The sequence below is a fragment of the Tursiops truncatus genome, chromosome 2 (assembly GCF_011762595.2).
Source record: "Tursiops truncatus isolate mTurTru1 chromosome 2, mTurTru1.mat.Y, whole genome shotgun sequence".
Classification (NCBI taxonomy): domain Eukaryota; kingdom Metazoa; phylum Chordata; class Mammalia; order Artiodactyla; family Delphinidae; genus Tursiops; species Tursiops truncatus.
This window is the reverse complement of record NC_047035.1, coordinates 157,718,549-157,735,677: the sequence shown is the minus strand read 5'-3', so window position 1 is coordinate 157,735,677 and position 17,129 is coordinate 157,718,549. Positions and strand designations below refer to the sequence as shown.

Below are 17,129 nucleotides of genomic sequence, written 5' to 3'. Positions count from 1 at the left end.
CTGGCAAAAATCTGTCAAATCCCCTTGTGTGCATTAAAGCATGAGTGAGGGACTTTTTTTTTTTTTTTTTTTTTTAACCATTAACCCACAAAAGAGCAGAGGATTCATGAGCCACGTAAACGTAAGGCATCCTCAGATTCGGAAGACAAGGCGCTGGCTGCCGTGTGCACAGCTGCAGACATGAGTCTGTTCCCCAGGCCCTGGTGAGGAAATGTGAATAAGGAAAACAAGCTGGGCCGGCTGCACTGAGCTGCTGCAGCCCTGGGCTTATCAGGATGCCTGAGGAAGGCACCTTTCCCTGAAGAAGCCTGCATCTACTAAAAAGCCTTGGGGGCTGTGCTGATAGAAATCTTTACAAGTATAAATAATTGTCATGAGCCCCGTGATACTAAGTTAACAGCTGAGTCCTGCTTCAATTTTAAGATGACTGAGAATGCTTGCCTCTTCTGATTGTGTTTCACTACGAACATATTTCAAAAGAAATGCATTTGCTTTTCTCTACACAAAGGAGTATGACTAATTCTGTGTTCAGATACGGAGGGGCAAAGTCGGGGAAATGGACCACTCCTACAGATTGACTTGTCAGTTACCTACAAGAGATTAAAAAATGATGGTTTAAAAAGGCAAGGAAAAGGAACAAACAAAAGCTTCCAGTGTCCCAAACCACAGTTGTGTGTGTATCACTGGGAAATCCCAGCATCACAAGGCACATACTCACCCTCAGCAGACAGCGCTTTTCCTGTCTGTCCAGAAGGCAGCAGGAAAAGGAGTTACAAGGCACATCGTGCAGCCTTAGAAAAGGGACACAAATAAGGCCGAGCACGACGCGGCTCTGGACAGGACTTGTTTCCTAAGCAGACTGATTGTTCTGTCTCACAGCACATGGGCCAAAAGTTAGGTTAGATACGTCTAAGTTCTTTTCAACTATAACATCAAGTTTAGGCTCTACAGCAGATTATACTGTCAAAAATTAGGTTCTTGGTCAGAAATTTGTCAAGATTTTGGAGCTAAGATTGATTGGGGTAAAACAAGTTCCCAAAATAACATGAGAACGTGCCATATCTCCATTTAATGAAAATGCATTGTTTTTATAATTTGCAAAGGATTCTTTTGTTTGTTAACTCTGATCTCACAACTCCTTTTTGTGGTAGGTATTATGTGCCTTCTACAAGTAAGAAAGTGATGCTCAAAACTTGGCCAGAATGAAACCTCTGGTAAACGGCACAACAGGCAATTAAACACTCCATGTCTTCAAAGACCAGAGTCGTTTCACCACACGCTGCAGTGTTACTGCCTCTGCTCGTGGCGATCAGCGCAAGTGCCCCATGGGCCTGAGCCCTGGGAGGCCGCCCAGAGCAGAGGACTGGCTGATCCCGCACTGAAAAGGCACTGACGACACTCAGAGGAGTCTCAGTGTCGGCCTTCAGTATTTGTCCTTAACCTGCCCGTTTAGTGGAGTAGTGGCAAGATGTCTGTCATCTTTCTCCATAGGTAGGTGAGTTTCGTTTGCAGATTAGATAAATTAGTCTTTGAACTTTTCTGCTTATGAACATGGAGTTTCACTGGACCAAGACAAGCAGCCTTGGGAAACCACTTTCCCTATTTAGCATGCTGGGTTGTCTTGAAATTGGAGTTTGTTGATAGAAAGTCCCTCTGTCTGGAATTCACTATTTTTGACCTCTCTCTGGAGGGGTTTCTTGACAACAGGGTATTTAAGAAAAGCTTCTGGATTGCTGGGAGGTCCCAGAGATGACTGTCCTTCCAGGTATATGTGTACACATACTGTCTATAAAAACAAAAACCTTATGTTAAAGTAAACCTTTAAAGAATAGAGATTGGATTTCAAGATCTTCAGAAACCAAATGGAAGTGTTTTCTTTTTTTGGTGAGATTCCATTAGTTCCCAAATACCCTTTAAAAGCTCTCTCCTTCCTTCTGCGATCAGTCAGCAGACCTAAATGTCAGCCTGTAGTCATGCTTCCACTGCTGTCACCAGCACCAGCCCCGCACCAGCTGCACGGGCTTCTGCTCGCTGTGACTGTTGGGGCCTTAGAGTCACCCAAGTTCTGCTCGAGTAACAAGCTCACTACAGTTTACTGATCGCCTTTGTCGTGAGTTTATGGACAGATTTCACAGTTGGACTCTGATTCATCCACGGATGATTTTCCTACTCGTAAAATCATAGCCTAGGCCAACAGGAACTTTATTTCTCAGCACATCTGCCTGTTAACATTTCTTATTTCTTCTCACACATTCTGGGGACAGGGGAGTGCCTCAGGGAAGAGTTTGATATTGATACTTGCACATTAAGATTGCACACACTACATGTGTCAGAGGAAGGATGTAGTCACACTCAATGAAGAAAAAAAATTGTTTTTTTCAAATTTTGCTTTCTCAGTGCTTTTTATAGTAAAAGGAATCAGAGAAACCGCCCAATCAGCACATTTTACCATTGTTGTTGGTGCTGCAGAAAAAGCTCGTCTACCCTAAAAATGGTAATTTTACCAGATGCCCAGGACAGTATCACATTAGCTTTGAGGATATACGGCCTTATAGAAATCCAAGTTTGAAATGTGGTATTAAGAAACTAAGACCAATGCCTACTTGATTTGACTTTTGACCAGTAAAATTGATTTGAGCTTTCCTGATTTGTTTCCTATGAAACTTCAATTTTTATTCTTAAAAGGCCAGTACCTAAAACTAATTACGGGTTTTCATTTAAGAACTAACCAGTTGCCGGCTCTGTAAATTTCATAAGGATGTTACTAGCAGCCTCTGCTTTGTCTGGACACGTACTTTGCTCTGAAAGGAACATTCTTAATTCCTCATTTGCCATCATCTAGTTGAGACTTTTCTCTCTCTGCCCTATTTTTCCTTCTAGGATTACTAATACCGAGGCGGTGGCTACAGGACCACAACTGCTTTCATCCCTCGGGCTCACTGCCAGGGAAGCGCTGGCAGCTGCTGTGAGCACTGCCGCAGCCAGAACCAGACCCCTCTTAACCTCTTATTTCATGGACCCGGAAGTTGGTAGAACTAAGAGATTTCTGATCAGGTAGCTCAGCCCCTTCCTAACACAGATGAGCAGGCTGAGGGGCTCAGCTGTGGCAGCACCAGGACTAGAGCTCCAGGCTAGACAGTGTCCTGGCTTCCCAAGTCCGATCATGGTGACAGTTCTCCTACCTTGCTGCCAAGTACTGTAGAACATAGATTTTGTCTTCAATGCGTCTTGTACCTGTCTTCTATTTTCCTCTTACTGCCATCAGCTTACCACTGGTCTTTAGAATTTACTACAGCAACCCGACTGCTGCTTCTACCTCTGTCTCTCTAATCCGATGGTTCTCAACCTTGGCTGCATATTAGAAATGACTAAAGTTTTTCAAACTATGGCGCAGGGTCACGTGACTCCAGGGCCGGCGGTGTCGAGCCGCGCTGCCCTCGTCCCCTCCACGGGCCGCCTCGCGGAGCTCTGCCTGTGATGCCCTCTGCTCAAAGACCTCGGTAGCCTTCGGTTGTCACTCAGTTTCAAACTAAAAACAGATTGCCCACCTTCTTCTTAGGCCAGTGGTTCTAATTTGTCAGCAGAGACCAACAGGACCAGAAGCATCTGGGGACATGTTAGAAGTGCACACTCGGGCCCCAGCGCTACTTAATTAGAAACCTCGGGGGAGAGGCCCGGTAGGCCCCTAAAGCTGAGAGCCATAAGAGAAGCCAGTAAGGAGATTTTAGAGGTGAATGCTTGCTCCTCCTCTCTCTCTGACTCGGCCCTGGACCAGGGATACAACAGAACAGTGGAGGGAACATGGATCAACGGCTGTCCCTCTTGTGCACCAGCTCGTCCCTGGACCCGGAAACGGGCGTCCTCTTAGCTCTGCTGCTTTTAATCGCTAGTTTGCTGCTCCCCCGCCCCCATCACTTAAACATTTACTCACTTTTGCGAATTTTTTTTACCTGTTTTTACCTACTAGTGTTTGAACATTTGATTTCTCCCAAGAGCATTAAATAGATTTTCTTTCTTTCTGGTTAGTTCCCAGAAATGAATGCTATGATAATGAGACGGTTCAGTTCACCAGGAGATGTGGACAGAGCGAGACAATACGTATTACAGGTGAGAGGATTTCAAAAAGAAGAAAGGCAACAGCAGGTACAGTGTGGCAGAAGAGTTCTTTAAACAAATAACGTAACGAATTTTTGACACAGACTAAGTTTGATCAATTCTTGATTTGGCAGAAACTGAGAAGGAAAAAGTTATATTATGCATTTTTCTTCTAGAAGTCTTCCCATTCTAATGTAATTGGCCTTGGGTGGGGCTTGGACGCTAACATTTTGGGGAACTCTAAGGGGTTCCCACGTGCAGTCAGGGGTAGGCCTGTTGGTTTGCAGCCAGTCTCCCCCGCGTCCACCACAGCAGCTCCGCTGTCCTCCCGTCACCAGACTCCCCTCCTGTCCGAGCCCTAGGAAACTGGGCTTTCCTCGTCCATCCTACATAACTGCAGTAAATGTGCGAATAAAGAAACGGTACCTTTGAAAAAATTTTAAACCAACATAGCAAATTAAACTTTAACCTTCAGGGGCTATAAGCTTATTTCAAATATAGCACCACATATCCTCAGAACTTTTCTGTGGAAGCCAGATCTTTTTGCACATTTTCAGTTTGGATCACTGTATTTTGTGAATGAGCCGTTTGGAGCCAATAGGTCTCATGAATGAGAGAGAGTGAGCAATTTTTAGTAAGCAGTCGTAGTCTGAGATCTGTCGTTAAGTCAAATACCTGAAAGAATTCCAAGTAATTACCTTTCAGATTTTTAAAATTTCCACAAAGCAAAACCCCTTAACTCTCTATACGGTTAATCATAACGTGCTATGGCTACCACCTTTTTAGAGGGTAGTTTGGCTGTACTATTAAAAACTCAGTGTGAGGGCAGCAGGAGCTGATAAAGAAGGCAGTATACCTGGGAGTGGTCATGGCTTCAGAAATGATGATGTTACTGACGGCTAAAGTGAGAAGTGTGACTGAAAAGAGGGAAATTAACTGTGGCTCTTACACCACACGCTGAAGTTCCAGCAAGCCTGGGCAGAGGTGCACTTAGGCAACAAGTCCACAGGAATGTTCCAAAGACCTGTGAACTCCAGCTGCCTGTTCAGCCGCAGGGCTCCTAGCCCCTATTCCCTCACTAAATATGAATGGACAAGTCGGGTTTATTTAGTAGGATTGCTAAATAGTTGATTAAAGCTCACTGAATGAAAGAGTGAGACCAAGTTAAACAGACTCAGGAAAAATAATAGGGGGATTCAAAAATACTGCATTCATCAAACAAGAACAGGATAATATTTTCTAAAAAACAGTGAATAAGAACGAGCTCTAAGAAATTTTAAATGAATGTGAAAAGCCAACTCTGAAGAACTGTTGGAATGTGACATTGAAGAAGTCTTCAAAATGAATACAGCAGCTTCTAGAAGAAAATGCGAAAGGCTCTTAACAGGATCAGTACAATCATGCAACAAATATTTCAGGAAGAGACTCGAAAAAACAAAAATCAGAAAAAAGGTGGTCACCTACAAAAGGAAAAGTTCAGTACTGGCTCAGGGTGCAGCGAAACCCTGGACTCTAGAGGGCAGTGAGCAAGGCCATCCAAATGATGAGGAAACGCTTTCAACCTAGAATCTGTATCCAGTAAACCATCCACTAAGTAGGAAGGCCAATGTCACTGTTACACAAAGAACGAAAAAGTTGACTTCCAGTATACAGATTCTGGGTAAGTTATTTGCTGATGTGCAACAGAACTGTGGAAACACCAAAAAGAGAAAGACATGGGTACTAGAACCAGTGGAATGAACCGGAGTTCAATGAAAAGTCATCCTGTGATGGCAGCTGTACGGCAGAGCTACAAAGCAGTCAGTCTAAGTAACGAAGAGAAGGAGGCAATTATATTCAGAAGTGAGCTTCCGTACGGTAAGGCAAAGCAAACTAAAACATGTCGTATTTTGAGTCATATTTTGTGTAACTTGGTTCAGAAAACCAGAGGTCTCTCAACCATGATACTACAAATACTGTTTTGAATGACAGAGGGAACCATGGAGAAGGAAATAAAATCACAGTACATGTCTAGATTCTGCAGTAAACATTTTGACATAATGGAAATAGTAAATGTAATTATTTTATTAGTGTTTAGCTTTTAGAAAGAACCAACATAAAAAAATGGGTACAGAATGGAATGCAAGTCAAGTCTCTAGTGTAAACATAGAGGAAAGAGAAGGAGCACTGGTGTCCTCATCTTAAAGATGAAGCCAGAAGTCGATGCCACATGATGTGACAACAGTAATCTGTATTAGAACTAAAGATAGCAGGCAGTGGTCAAATTAGGAGACAGTATGGGTGGGCTAAATCCTTGTCTTTCTTAGCAGAAAGGCAATAGATAACAACTAAAATTACGAATTGAAACATTAAAGCCAACAGATAAAACTGGTGCCTTTGGAAGAAGGGAACTGTTGCTTTTCATCGTAAGCTCTTCTGTACTTTTATTTATCATGTATGTGTGTTAACTTTCACTTGGAATTTTACTGTATAGATTTTATATGCAGAACTTTTTAAAAACTCTAATGCTTAAATGAAAAATAGAGGGAAATAGAAGGTTACTTGATATTAATGAGTTCACTGCTTGGCATGCTAATAGAATAAAAACGTGCTTCTGTCTAAGAAAGGGGCCTAAAGGAAGTGGGCGGAGGAAGCTCTGTGAGTTGGAGAGAGAACATTTGAAACACAGTTCGGCTCCTCACTACCGGATCTCAAAAGTATGTTTTAACTCATATAGCAGGAATTTAAGAGCTGATCCCAGTGGGTGACATGCATCTGTTCTGTTGTATTTTGTCCTGTGTCCCATAGAGCGATGGTGTGCAGCAGACAACCTACCTCGCCCAGCGGTACTGCCGTGAAGCAGTGAGAGAGATCAGTAAACTTCGACCATCCCCAGAAAGAGACGCCCTCATACAACTTTCAGAAATCGTGCTCACAAGAGATAAATGACAGCTCGTTCTGTTATTTCTGGCAGCTATTTTACCAGACTGTGCCTAAAGAATTCTGTGGAGTATACTTTGCTTCATGTGCAGGTAACCAAAAAATCATTTTAAAAAATTATTTCCACCTTATTAATGGGACTTTTTTTATTGGCAAAGTTTTTCAGAAAACTTTTTAAATGTCATTAAACCATCTGAATCTGTCATTCTAGTCCTGTAAACTCTAATCGCGGTACTTGACGGTTAGATGTGGTATTGTTTACACGGTTAATATCCACATGTAAAGCCATTACACAAATAAATAATCAATGTTAAAATTCAAATGGTTTATCTTGTTTCACCATAGGAGTAAAGATCATAAAACTGAAGTCTACATTTCAATCCACATTAGTTAGATTTTAACAGTATCCAAAATTTCATATAGGAGAATGGTTTATTATAAAAGACTGTACATAAAATTTAGACAACAGGTTATATACAAAATTAAGAGAACAGTCCACTCTAAAAAATGAAGAAGGTAACTGATCAATAGTGATACTGGAATCATGTTTAAAATTAACAAAGGCAAAATGCATATTCAACAGTCACATTGATTTGGTAACAATAATGGTCTTTAATTTTCAGAAATATACGTTTTGCACTAGTCTTACCATTTACTATGCTGTTATCTGTAATGCCCAGTACATAACTGTAATTTGAAATCCAAACAAATCCTCAGTACACAGAAACCCACAGGTGAGTGCTCTACTTTAACATCCTAGGCAGTATGCACACGATAAGAGAAAACATCCCTCTAACCCTCCCTTAAGAGGAGACACACAAAGTGCACGTGTTGCATTTCAGTTATGTCAAAAGACAATACAAATCTGTTGGTCAGGTATATCCCTGTTCAATGATTAATACATGATGCACCTTTTTTCCCCAATTATTTTATTTTTAAAATCTTTTTATGTTGCTAGTGCCAGGTAATGGGTTAAACAGTGCGTATTCAAAAATCAATCGCATCCACTTCTACCAAAAAAATATGTAAAAGATAATTATTTCCTTTCATTGAACCAGTATATCACAGTCCACTGGAAAACCAAAGGACTGATAGAGCAATCCTTAAGAATTTTACCTACAGCATGTGCACTTCCACACATTTTCTTAGCTTTGAAAAAGTTACTTTAGAAAAGGAATTCAGTAGACTGACTTGTAAATAACCATCTCAGATTTTAAATTCTACAAAAATCAGCCACTGCTGTTGGGATAGGTTGAGAAAAGGCTAAAATTTTTTTCCCAAGTTAATATATTGAGAAAATAGAACCATAATTCTGCCATAATTCAGTATCTTTTATTATTTTTTTAAAGCAAACCAGTGAAGGAAAGGACAAAAACCTTTGGTTCACTTACGTATTTATGAATGGACAAAATTTATAATGCAAATTCACTCATTAAAAAACTTCGGTACAAATGACAAGACTACAGGTAACCCAATTGTCTTTGTTTCACATGGAGATCTTAGAGACTCAATTCGTTTCAAGAGACCTAAGTACGAGTACTCCAAGTAAGTATTACACAAATTGGAAGCATCTTGGATTTTGTTAAGTATATTTCAATACATAAATTTGTATGCATGCTTTAAACAAACAGTATATTTCAAGAATGAGAGAGTCTAAACAAAAAGTATGACCAGCACCAGCATTTAAGTTTTCTGATTTTAATATTAGTCTGACAGAGCGTTAGTAACCATGCTGCACTGAAACATGTAATGGCACAATCTGAGTCATGATTTGTGAAATATTATACCCCACACCCCCAGAATATTTAGGCTGGTCATGAAGTTAACAATGTGTAAGTAAGTATATAAGCACAATCAGTGACAGACAGCCTCTTGTATAGATTGCTGTTTAGCAATACACCAACTGCCTCAGAGATTTATGCTTACAGGTAGACATTCAATTATACCAATAAAACAGCATGTCCTGAACATATGGGCACATTTTAAAACATTTTAAGACAATCCTGTTAACCGTAATAGTCCCACAGTATGACTGAGTGATAATAAGAACCTACTTTAAAAGCAAAGATTTAATCAGTATAGTGCATGATCGATTCAACATAGTTCCCAGGGAACAGACCAGTCACTCGATTGCAGACTCCTTCATACCAGCCATCATCGTTCTTCTTTATTACATAGATGATCGCACCCTCCATAAATGATAGCTCATCATCCTTGTCTTTTGTATAATCATATATTGCCACAACTATGGAGAAAAGAGTTAAAATATCATGTCAGTGCACTATATCCAACATTTAATCGAATTTTAAAATGTAATGCCAATTAACAGTATAGCCAACCCAACTATTTTAATGAAAAGTCTTAATTCTTAAATCTATATACCAGGTAGGTCAAGTAGCCAACCATGGCTACTAAATCACTAGCTTGATCTTCGGGCCAAACTGACAACTAAATTAGAGAAGCTGAGTTTCTACCAACCTATGTAGGAAAGATCTCTGAATTTTAGGATTTATTAGATGTTTCAATTCATTCGTTCAAATGTCTACTAAGTGCCAACCACATGCAAAGCACCATTTTTCAAAATAACTAGTAAGCAAAGCTGCGTAGCCAATCAGTAAACCAGGTAACAACCATCTAATTTAAAAATATACATATACTGGGAGGTGAATATCCTACCCATCGCAGGAGAATATTCATGTAGTTTATGGGGCTATACCTAGATTTAAATATACATACACATATGCGCACACACACACACCCCTTAAAGGTCAACAAGAATTTCTATTTTTAAAGGGGAACTAGGTGAGTAAAGACTCATTAATTAAGACTTAGAGAACCATTTTGCAATTCTGTGATTATGCTGAGTTCAAAATATCCACTTCCTTTGCAAACAGTGTTGTGGAAAGGAAAGGCATCAAACAACTACCAGCTTTCCAAACTATTGGTTTATGAATTTAATTATTCCTTCCTCTGTCTTTACAACATAATTCTGAAATATGTAATTTTCTAGTATATGTGAAACAGTATGTCATACAAATTTTTTTTCATTAACTTAACTCAGGTAGTGTTTTTCTTAAAATAGAGTTTTTAAGACATTTAAGATCTTCTGGAACTCATTTTTCCCTTAAGAAAGGTGGCTTTGCCCCATAATTATCCTGAACCAGTGAATTACAATAAGGAAGAGACGTGTAGTACTGATCCACAGCATCATTTTCTAAACTGAAACAGGCAATCTTTTTTCCCCTTTACAAAACAGTATATGAAGTAAATCCAACAAGTCCATTCTCCATTTTAATCCTGTAGCAGAATCACAGTATTGTGATCACAAGCTCACTTAACATACCAGTTTTAAAAACACCAAAACATACAGAATAAATAATGTTAAATTATTATCCTGGTGTTTTGGCTAAATAACCACCCAAGAAAACCGAGTGACTGCTAGGGAGAAACATTTTCTTTGTATTCAGAGTCCCATTTTGAGTGGTACAGATGACTTTTAAACTGATCATGACAACACCTGACACCCTCAAAGTCATTCAGCAAAATGAAAATATTATTTCCTCGGGTTCTTAGTTCTACTTGTACAAAGAGCTGATAAAAACACTGTGTCAAATTAATTGTTTCTATTTTCCAAATCCCCTCTGTAAATGAAACCTAGTCCCACCTAACTTCCCCTCCCCCAGTGCATATATTCTCTCATTTAATAACTCTCACTGCTGAGTATTTAACCATTCAATGTCCATTCTATCTCCAGGACCCTAACTCCACATAAAGATCTAAACTCTCCCTTCTGTATGTACTTAACCGTAGGGTTCTTTGGAAATAGAAATCTAATATTCTTATCTACCTCTATCTACATGATTAAAAATTTGAAAATAGCTGTCTAGTCCCTCTGAAATCTTTTTCCTCAACTTAAAAACAGTGCTTTCAGCTGTTTCTTTTTATAGATGCACTTTCTAGATATTTCAGCCTCCTGAATATCCTCCTCTGAAGGCATTCTTGTTTGCAAGATCCTGAAATATGGTACTTAAAATTAAACATAATACTGGTCTACTATAAATGAATATTATCAGATTTGTACATATTAGGTTGAAGTTCAGCTAATGTACCCTAAGAATCTGACTTCTGGAACAGTCATGTCATACTGCCGGGTTAACATATTCAACTGAACTCCTATTAAACCAGGTTTTAGTCATCTTGTGATTTACAAAGGTGACTATTGAAGGCTTGGACTCTAACCCTACTAAATACCCTACTAAATACTAAAACTCTCTGGTTTAGACCAGGAGTCTGCAAGCAGTGGCCCATGGCCAAATCCAAGCCGGTGCCTCTGTTTGTCCATGAAATTTTGCCGGGGCACAGTCGTGCCCGTTCACTTGTGTGCTACGACTGCTTTTTCCTTTTTTTTTTTGGCTGCACTGCGTGGCTTATGGGACCTCAGTTCCCCAACCAGGGACTGAATGGAACCCTCAGCAGTGAAAGTGCCGAGTCCTGACCACTGGGCCACCGGGCAAGTCCCCACGACGGCTTCTGTGCTACAACAGTGGGGTTGAGTAGTTGTGACAAGACTGAATGGCTGGCAAGTTTAAACTATTTCATTTTGCAATATATACATCTATCAAATCACTCTGCTGTATACCTGAAACTAACATCACCACCACATTGTAAATCAACTATACTCTAATTAAAAAATAAAGAGAAAATAAAGAATCCTCACTTTATATTGGGAATGTACAGGAACTAAATCATCTTGGCTGGTAAAGCTATTCTCAAGGTGGAGAAACGCTGGACTCCGTGTTTTTTATGGCTCTAAAATACTATAATTAGCTCTTACCCTTTACAGCAGTTCAACGATGACTGTACCCTACCTTTCTCGATGTAATTTTTGGGGGCCCAAGCAGGATCCCCATCTGCATATGGATCGTTATACTGGACTACTGCGGCCTCCTCATCTTCATAGTCCACTGGCGGCGGCGGTGGCGGTGGTGGAGAGTCGTCAAACATGGGAATGTCATCTGGTGGAGGAGGAGGTGGTGGGGTCGGACTATCAGCAACTAAAACATCCAGATACTGAATTTGAATCAGAAATCGGACTAGACAGAAACTCGTAAGTTAACAGAATTGAAGAAAGCTCTAATTCGTATACAGCATGCACTATAATAAAACATGCAATGATTAGAAATAAAAGCTTGGTGTGTTAAAGCTTCTACTACTTTTAAGAATAATTTTGCAATAATAAAATGAGCTAAAAAATTAAGGGTATTAGGAAGTTCTACAAATTAATGAATGCAGAGGTTAGGAGACAATCTGTTTATAAGACTACAGGAATAAAGAACTTCCCTTATTCCAAGGCTCAGATCAGAACAAATGTCACTCTTTAGTTAGCATATCTCCCTAAATAAGCCTTACATCACATTTGTCATTTGCACTATAGTAAACGTTATGAATAACATTAATGGTTTGATAATCATTTATTGTGCACATTCATGTCCCTGGTTTTGGCTTTTAAAAAGTTACCTTTAGTTCCACAGAAATAAATCTCCAGTGGGTGGATACGTGTTTATTTTTTGTTTTTTTGGAGGAATAAAAAAAAAGAAAGCTGGTGGTATTAGGTCTGCTTCTATGTGTACGTTTTTCTATTATTTTATTTAAATTTTAACAAGGGAAAATAAATTTAAAATTAAATAATTCCAAGCTAGTAAAAAAAATCTCACTGAATATTTTCAAAAATGTTTGTATTCATAATCAACTTTTTTTTTTTAAGATAATCAACTTCTTAAATGTAGAAAGCAAGCTAAGATTTTTACATTATTGCTAGTAAAACTAAGAATGGGACGAGGGAAAGACTAGATCCTAAAGATCCAATTTTCTAAGAATACATCCACAATAAAGATTTTAAAAATAAAGTACTGCAGGAAGATGTTTAAAAAAAGAAAAAAGAAAGGAACTCAAATCATGCAAAACAATAAAAATGACTCATACCTCAAATTCTAGATGGTTGTGGAATGTGTATGTGTGTGATTTAAATAATCAAAGGTGTAAACAGTGAAACAGGAAAATGTCAGGCTAGAACTGTGTTCAATGAAATATATGATACCAGATAACAAATGCTCCCAATATTAAGGAATTCAGAGCTGGAGCACAACTAATTCTTAAGTTTCTGATTGACAAATTTCTTTAAAAGTTAAAGACATATGAAAATGCTCTGATATAAATTGATACAGGAATTATATAATATCTGCAGTGGAGAAATTCAGAATACCAACATACTAATTCAAATGCCAATTTCTGGGGCTATTTATGTGATCAAAGAAGATGGTCATCATCTATTTGTAATATAGTCTTAAAGTTTTCTACACCCTATTTGGAATAATGCACTGAGAATATAACCAAGGAATCCAGATTTAAAACATAAGCAGATAATAGCCCTACTTGATAACCAATTTAATTCTGTGATTTCTATTTTATCCTGTTGGGGGATGAAAAAGACTATTAAGAAACAAATCCTGTGTGCTGATGCTCATTCGGATAGCTCTCAAACAGGTGTACAATTTATTTTTCCTCCAAATGGTAGGATTCATTTTATTTCTGCCCATCCCTTCTCCATAAAACTTGCAAATATTATTGAGGAGAAGAAAATGCATGTGAATCCATTCTGACATTAAAGAGCCATAGCTCATGTCCTTAATATGGCTTAATGTATAAATTATATATGTTTGCCTGAAATCTTAAAGTACATTTACTCTTGATTTATACATAATTTACTAGTTTACTATGTCCAACTGCTGTTAATCTACACTGGCTTATCTTCAAATTACATACACTGGGGCAAGAGTCCAGTCAGTCTTATTCTCTGTGCATAATACTCTGTCTAGCACGACGCATGATTGTTCAAACGCTTTCAGATGTTAATCATAAACAGATGTAAACACACTGCTTTTTTCAGAGGCTCATGTCTTAAACTGAAACATTTATTAATAGGTTAACTGCTACGTGCATTCATTATCACCAATTTGAGTGCCATAAGTGAACGTTTATGAGAAGAACGAACACAGAAAATCTGTAATTCATAAAACATTTAAGATATTGATACACAATTTATCAACAATCTTCCTAACGTGCTTTTAAAGAAAACAGATGCCAAATAAAGTTGGGCATTCTGCAGCACAAGGAGAATTACTGACTCAAGTTCATATGTTTAGGAAAAAGAACTAAAATAGTACCGTGGGCCTCTTTAGCAAGACCATGCATGTACGTTAACACCGAATTTCTATGAAAAAGGGGTTATTACCAAAAACCTAATCAATGAGCTTTGGACTCACTAACTGGATGTTTATTATGGCCATTTTAAAATATGTCCTAAAAATTCTTGGCTCTAAGGCACTTCAAAAGTTGAATTGGCTTAGTTTTTAAACTCTTGCAGTTTTTAAACTCTTAGAGCATTAAGGACCAGCGATTTACCTTTGTTCACTTATTTTTAAAAGGAAGATTCACTTATTTTTACATGTTTAAACAGAGTTTCCAACCAAATGTAAACGATAAGGTTGGTTTATGCTCAGAAGTTTCAACATTTTGAAACTGTTTTAAAAGCCCATTAAATCACCAATTTCTTAAAGGTAGGGACTTTGTCTTAGACTGTGTATTCCTCCCAGAGCCTAGGACGTAACACTGAATAAACAAATACTTGACTGGACGAAGGGAGGAAATGTGGAGAATAACACAATAGGGTCAGCAAAAGCTGCACGGTGGAATTTGCCACAATGTTTTCTCCTGGAGGATGGGCTGGTCATATGAGTTACACATTTGTTGAAACCATTCTGAGATTTATTTGCATGGTGATGATCCCAAATGAGGTGAATTAGTACTGGACCACCTTACCATCTTCATCTCAACAGCTATTTTGGCATAATACAATTCAGTAATAGGGGTATTTTTCATTTTGCCAAATAACACTCACTATGATCATGTAGTTAGGATTATATATCTCCCAGAACGTCAAAGTACTCAGGTAGTAATATAAAAACTACTCTATCCTAATTAAATCCATATATTCAAAAGAATTTCCAAGTCATTAAACCTGACCTTCAGAGAAGACCTAAAAAAGGTGACAGATTTGCATGTTCAGAAATCATCCTCATGGGCCCACACATAGACAAAACATGAAGAGGACTCTACACTGATTATCACTCTTAACGGAGAGCATGGATGTAATTTACTTATTCTTGCAGATTCATTTTTATCCTAACAACAAATCTTAATAATAGGTTCAAAACGATTTACGTATAAAAATCTGAGGCTACAAAGTTTTCTCCAAAAATGTAACCAAAGGAGGAAAACAAAAACAATGAAAAACAAAATAAAACACCCGTCCCAACTGCATGATAAATTTAATCTCACAGTGTAACTACCTATACATCTTGATGAGAACTCAATTCCCCTAATAACTATTGAAAGCTAGTAGTTTCCACACAATTTGAATTTTGGGGTTTGATTACTCTTTCCTTAAGAATCTGCAAAGATCAGATTTCATGTTTTAGAGCATATAAATACATAAGAAAACTTCAGTTTTGAAAGTCATCTGAGTCAGTAATCATGCACACAGAAGAAAAACTGAAGATCGTGCTCTTCAGTTTCAATAACATATCTGCACCCCTTTTCAAGATAAGATTAGCTTCTCAATAAAAGTAAGGAAAATGATGACTCATCAGCCATGCATGCTATATAAGGAGACAGCCTCTACTCTTGGATAGCTCGGTTTTTCCAAACTTACTGTTTTCCTGCACCCTGGCCACGAAGCCTGTGAGAGGTATCTGTGGAGTCAACTGAGGCATAGGGGGAGGGGGTGGAGCAATAGAAACTGGCAGCAACAACACAGAATGGGGGAAGTAAAACAGATAAAGGAAAGAAAAGGAAACAAACAAAAAGCAGAAGTCAGTTACAAAGACCACAAACATAAGTATGCAAAGAACAGTCTGCAAATGAAACAAAAAAAAAACAAAAAACAAAACAAAAACCTGCAGAACCTTCTTCAAGTTCATTTCCCAGGAGCAAACCTAAAGCTGAGTTGTGTTTAGCCAGCTGGTTAATTTTATTAAAAAACAAATACATTTGCTTTAATCCTAATGTTATATTGTTTGGGTAAGATTTAAATTTACCATCACTTTCACGCAATGAAATTTTTGAATTCTAAGGAAAGACTTTAAAAAAACAGCTAACAGTGAAATACCAATAAAGGTTTCCAGGATGTTGTGTCTTCGCCTTATCTCTCTAACCTAACAGGTATGTCTAGCTTTAGGGTGATGTTGTAAATAAACCTAAATAAACAAAATGAATATGTTACAGGATAGCTGTTTATTCCATGTATAAATAAATGCATCAATCACAGGTTTTCTTTAAAAACGAATTTACACACAGCTCTTTAGGAAAAACCCTTGTTTGTAAAACAAGGTTATTATTACTTTTTAAGTTGACAGTTTTATTTTTAAAGACATCACTCTTAAATTTACTAGGGCATAAGAGTGCTCCATATACCATGTTAATTGTTCACTGAATTTCATGGAATATTTCAAGTGACCTTCCTTTCATCAATACTCTGAAAAAGGAAACCTAATCTAACAATAAGGTAAAATATGCAATTATTTGTATTAAAATAATTTCTAAAGAATCACTGGGTAGCTGGAAACATACTCTGTCTTCTTTCTGGAGAACACATAATTTATAGGAAACTGACAGCAAATGCTCATGTGGACAGCAAATGTATTAAAAATTAAAACTATCTAAAAGTAAATATTCATATATTTACCACCCTGTCTTATTTTAACAAGATGGTAATGGCCAAAGATTGCTTAGAAAAAGTCAATAGGACTGAATCACAAAATTCAGTTTACTGGTAGTCACCAAGAAGTGACACTAAACTGACAGGGAAAAACAACTGATTGGCTCCCAAGGATCATTTAATTGAAAGATTGTTTCAATTAATCCAATCTACAAATTCAGTTTGGTAGGCATAAAAATATGAAAGATGTTCAGTATACAAATAAGCAACAACTTAAAGCAGTATATGTGCATTAATATTCATTGTATGGCTAAAAATAACATTCAATTCACTATGAAAT

At 37.9% G+C, this 17,129-nt stretch overlaps 2 protein-coding genes across 27 annotated transcripts in view; one reads left to right on the top strand and one right to left on the bottom strand.

Annotated features, from left to right (window-relative positions):
* The window catches only part of PDSS1 (decaprenyl diphosphate synthase subunit 1), a 62,508-nt gene that overhangs the window by 40,127 nt on the left and 5,252 nt on the right, over positions 1-17,129 (top strand). For 4 of the 8 annotated variants that reach the window (XM_019933310.3, XM_019933309.3, XM_019933307.3 and 1 more), the window contains 2 exons: positions 4,027-4,107; positions 6,883-7,217. In XM_019933310.3, the coding sequence (XP_019788869.1) occupies positions 4,027-4,107; positions 6,883-7,023 (222 nt within the window). In that variant the 3' untranslated portion in view covers positions 7,024-7,217. The other 4 variants (XR_004525374.2, XR_004525373.2, XM_019933308.3 and 1 more) reach the window with 4 other exon arrangements.
* ABI1 (abl interactor 1) overlaps positions 7,319-17,129 on the bottom strand; it is a 105,297-nt gene continuing 95,486 nt past the window's right edge. For 8 of the 19 annotated variants that reach the window (XM_033852385.2, XM_033852384.2, XM_019933299.3 and 5 more), the window contains 2 exons: positions 11,883-12,068; positions 7,319-9,259 (listed from right to left, as the gene is read on the bottom strand). In XM_033852385.2, the coding sequence (XP_033708276.1) occupies positions 9,084-9,259; positions 11,883-12,068 (362 nt within the window). In that variant the 3' untranslated portion in view covers positions 7,319-9,083. Of the gene's footprint in view, positions 9,260-11,882; positions 12,069-15,784; positions 15,872-17,129 lie in introns of all 19 variants that reach the window. The other 11 variants (XM_019933302.3, XM_019933306.3, XM_019933295.3 and 8 more) reach the window with 3 other exon arrangements.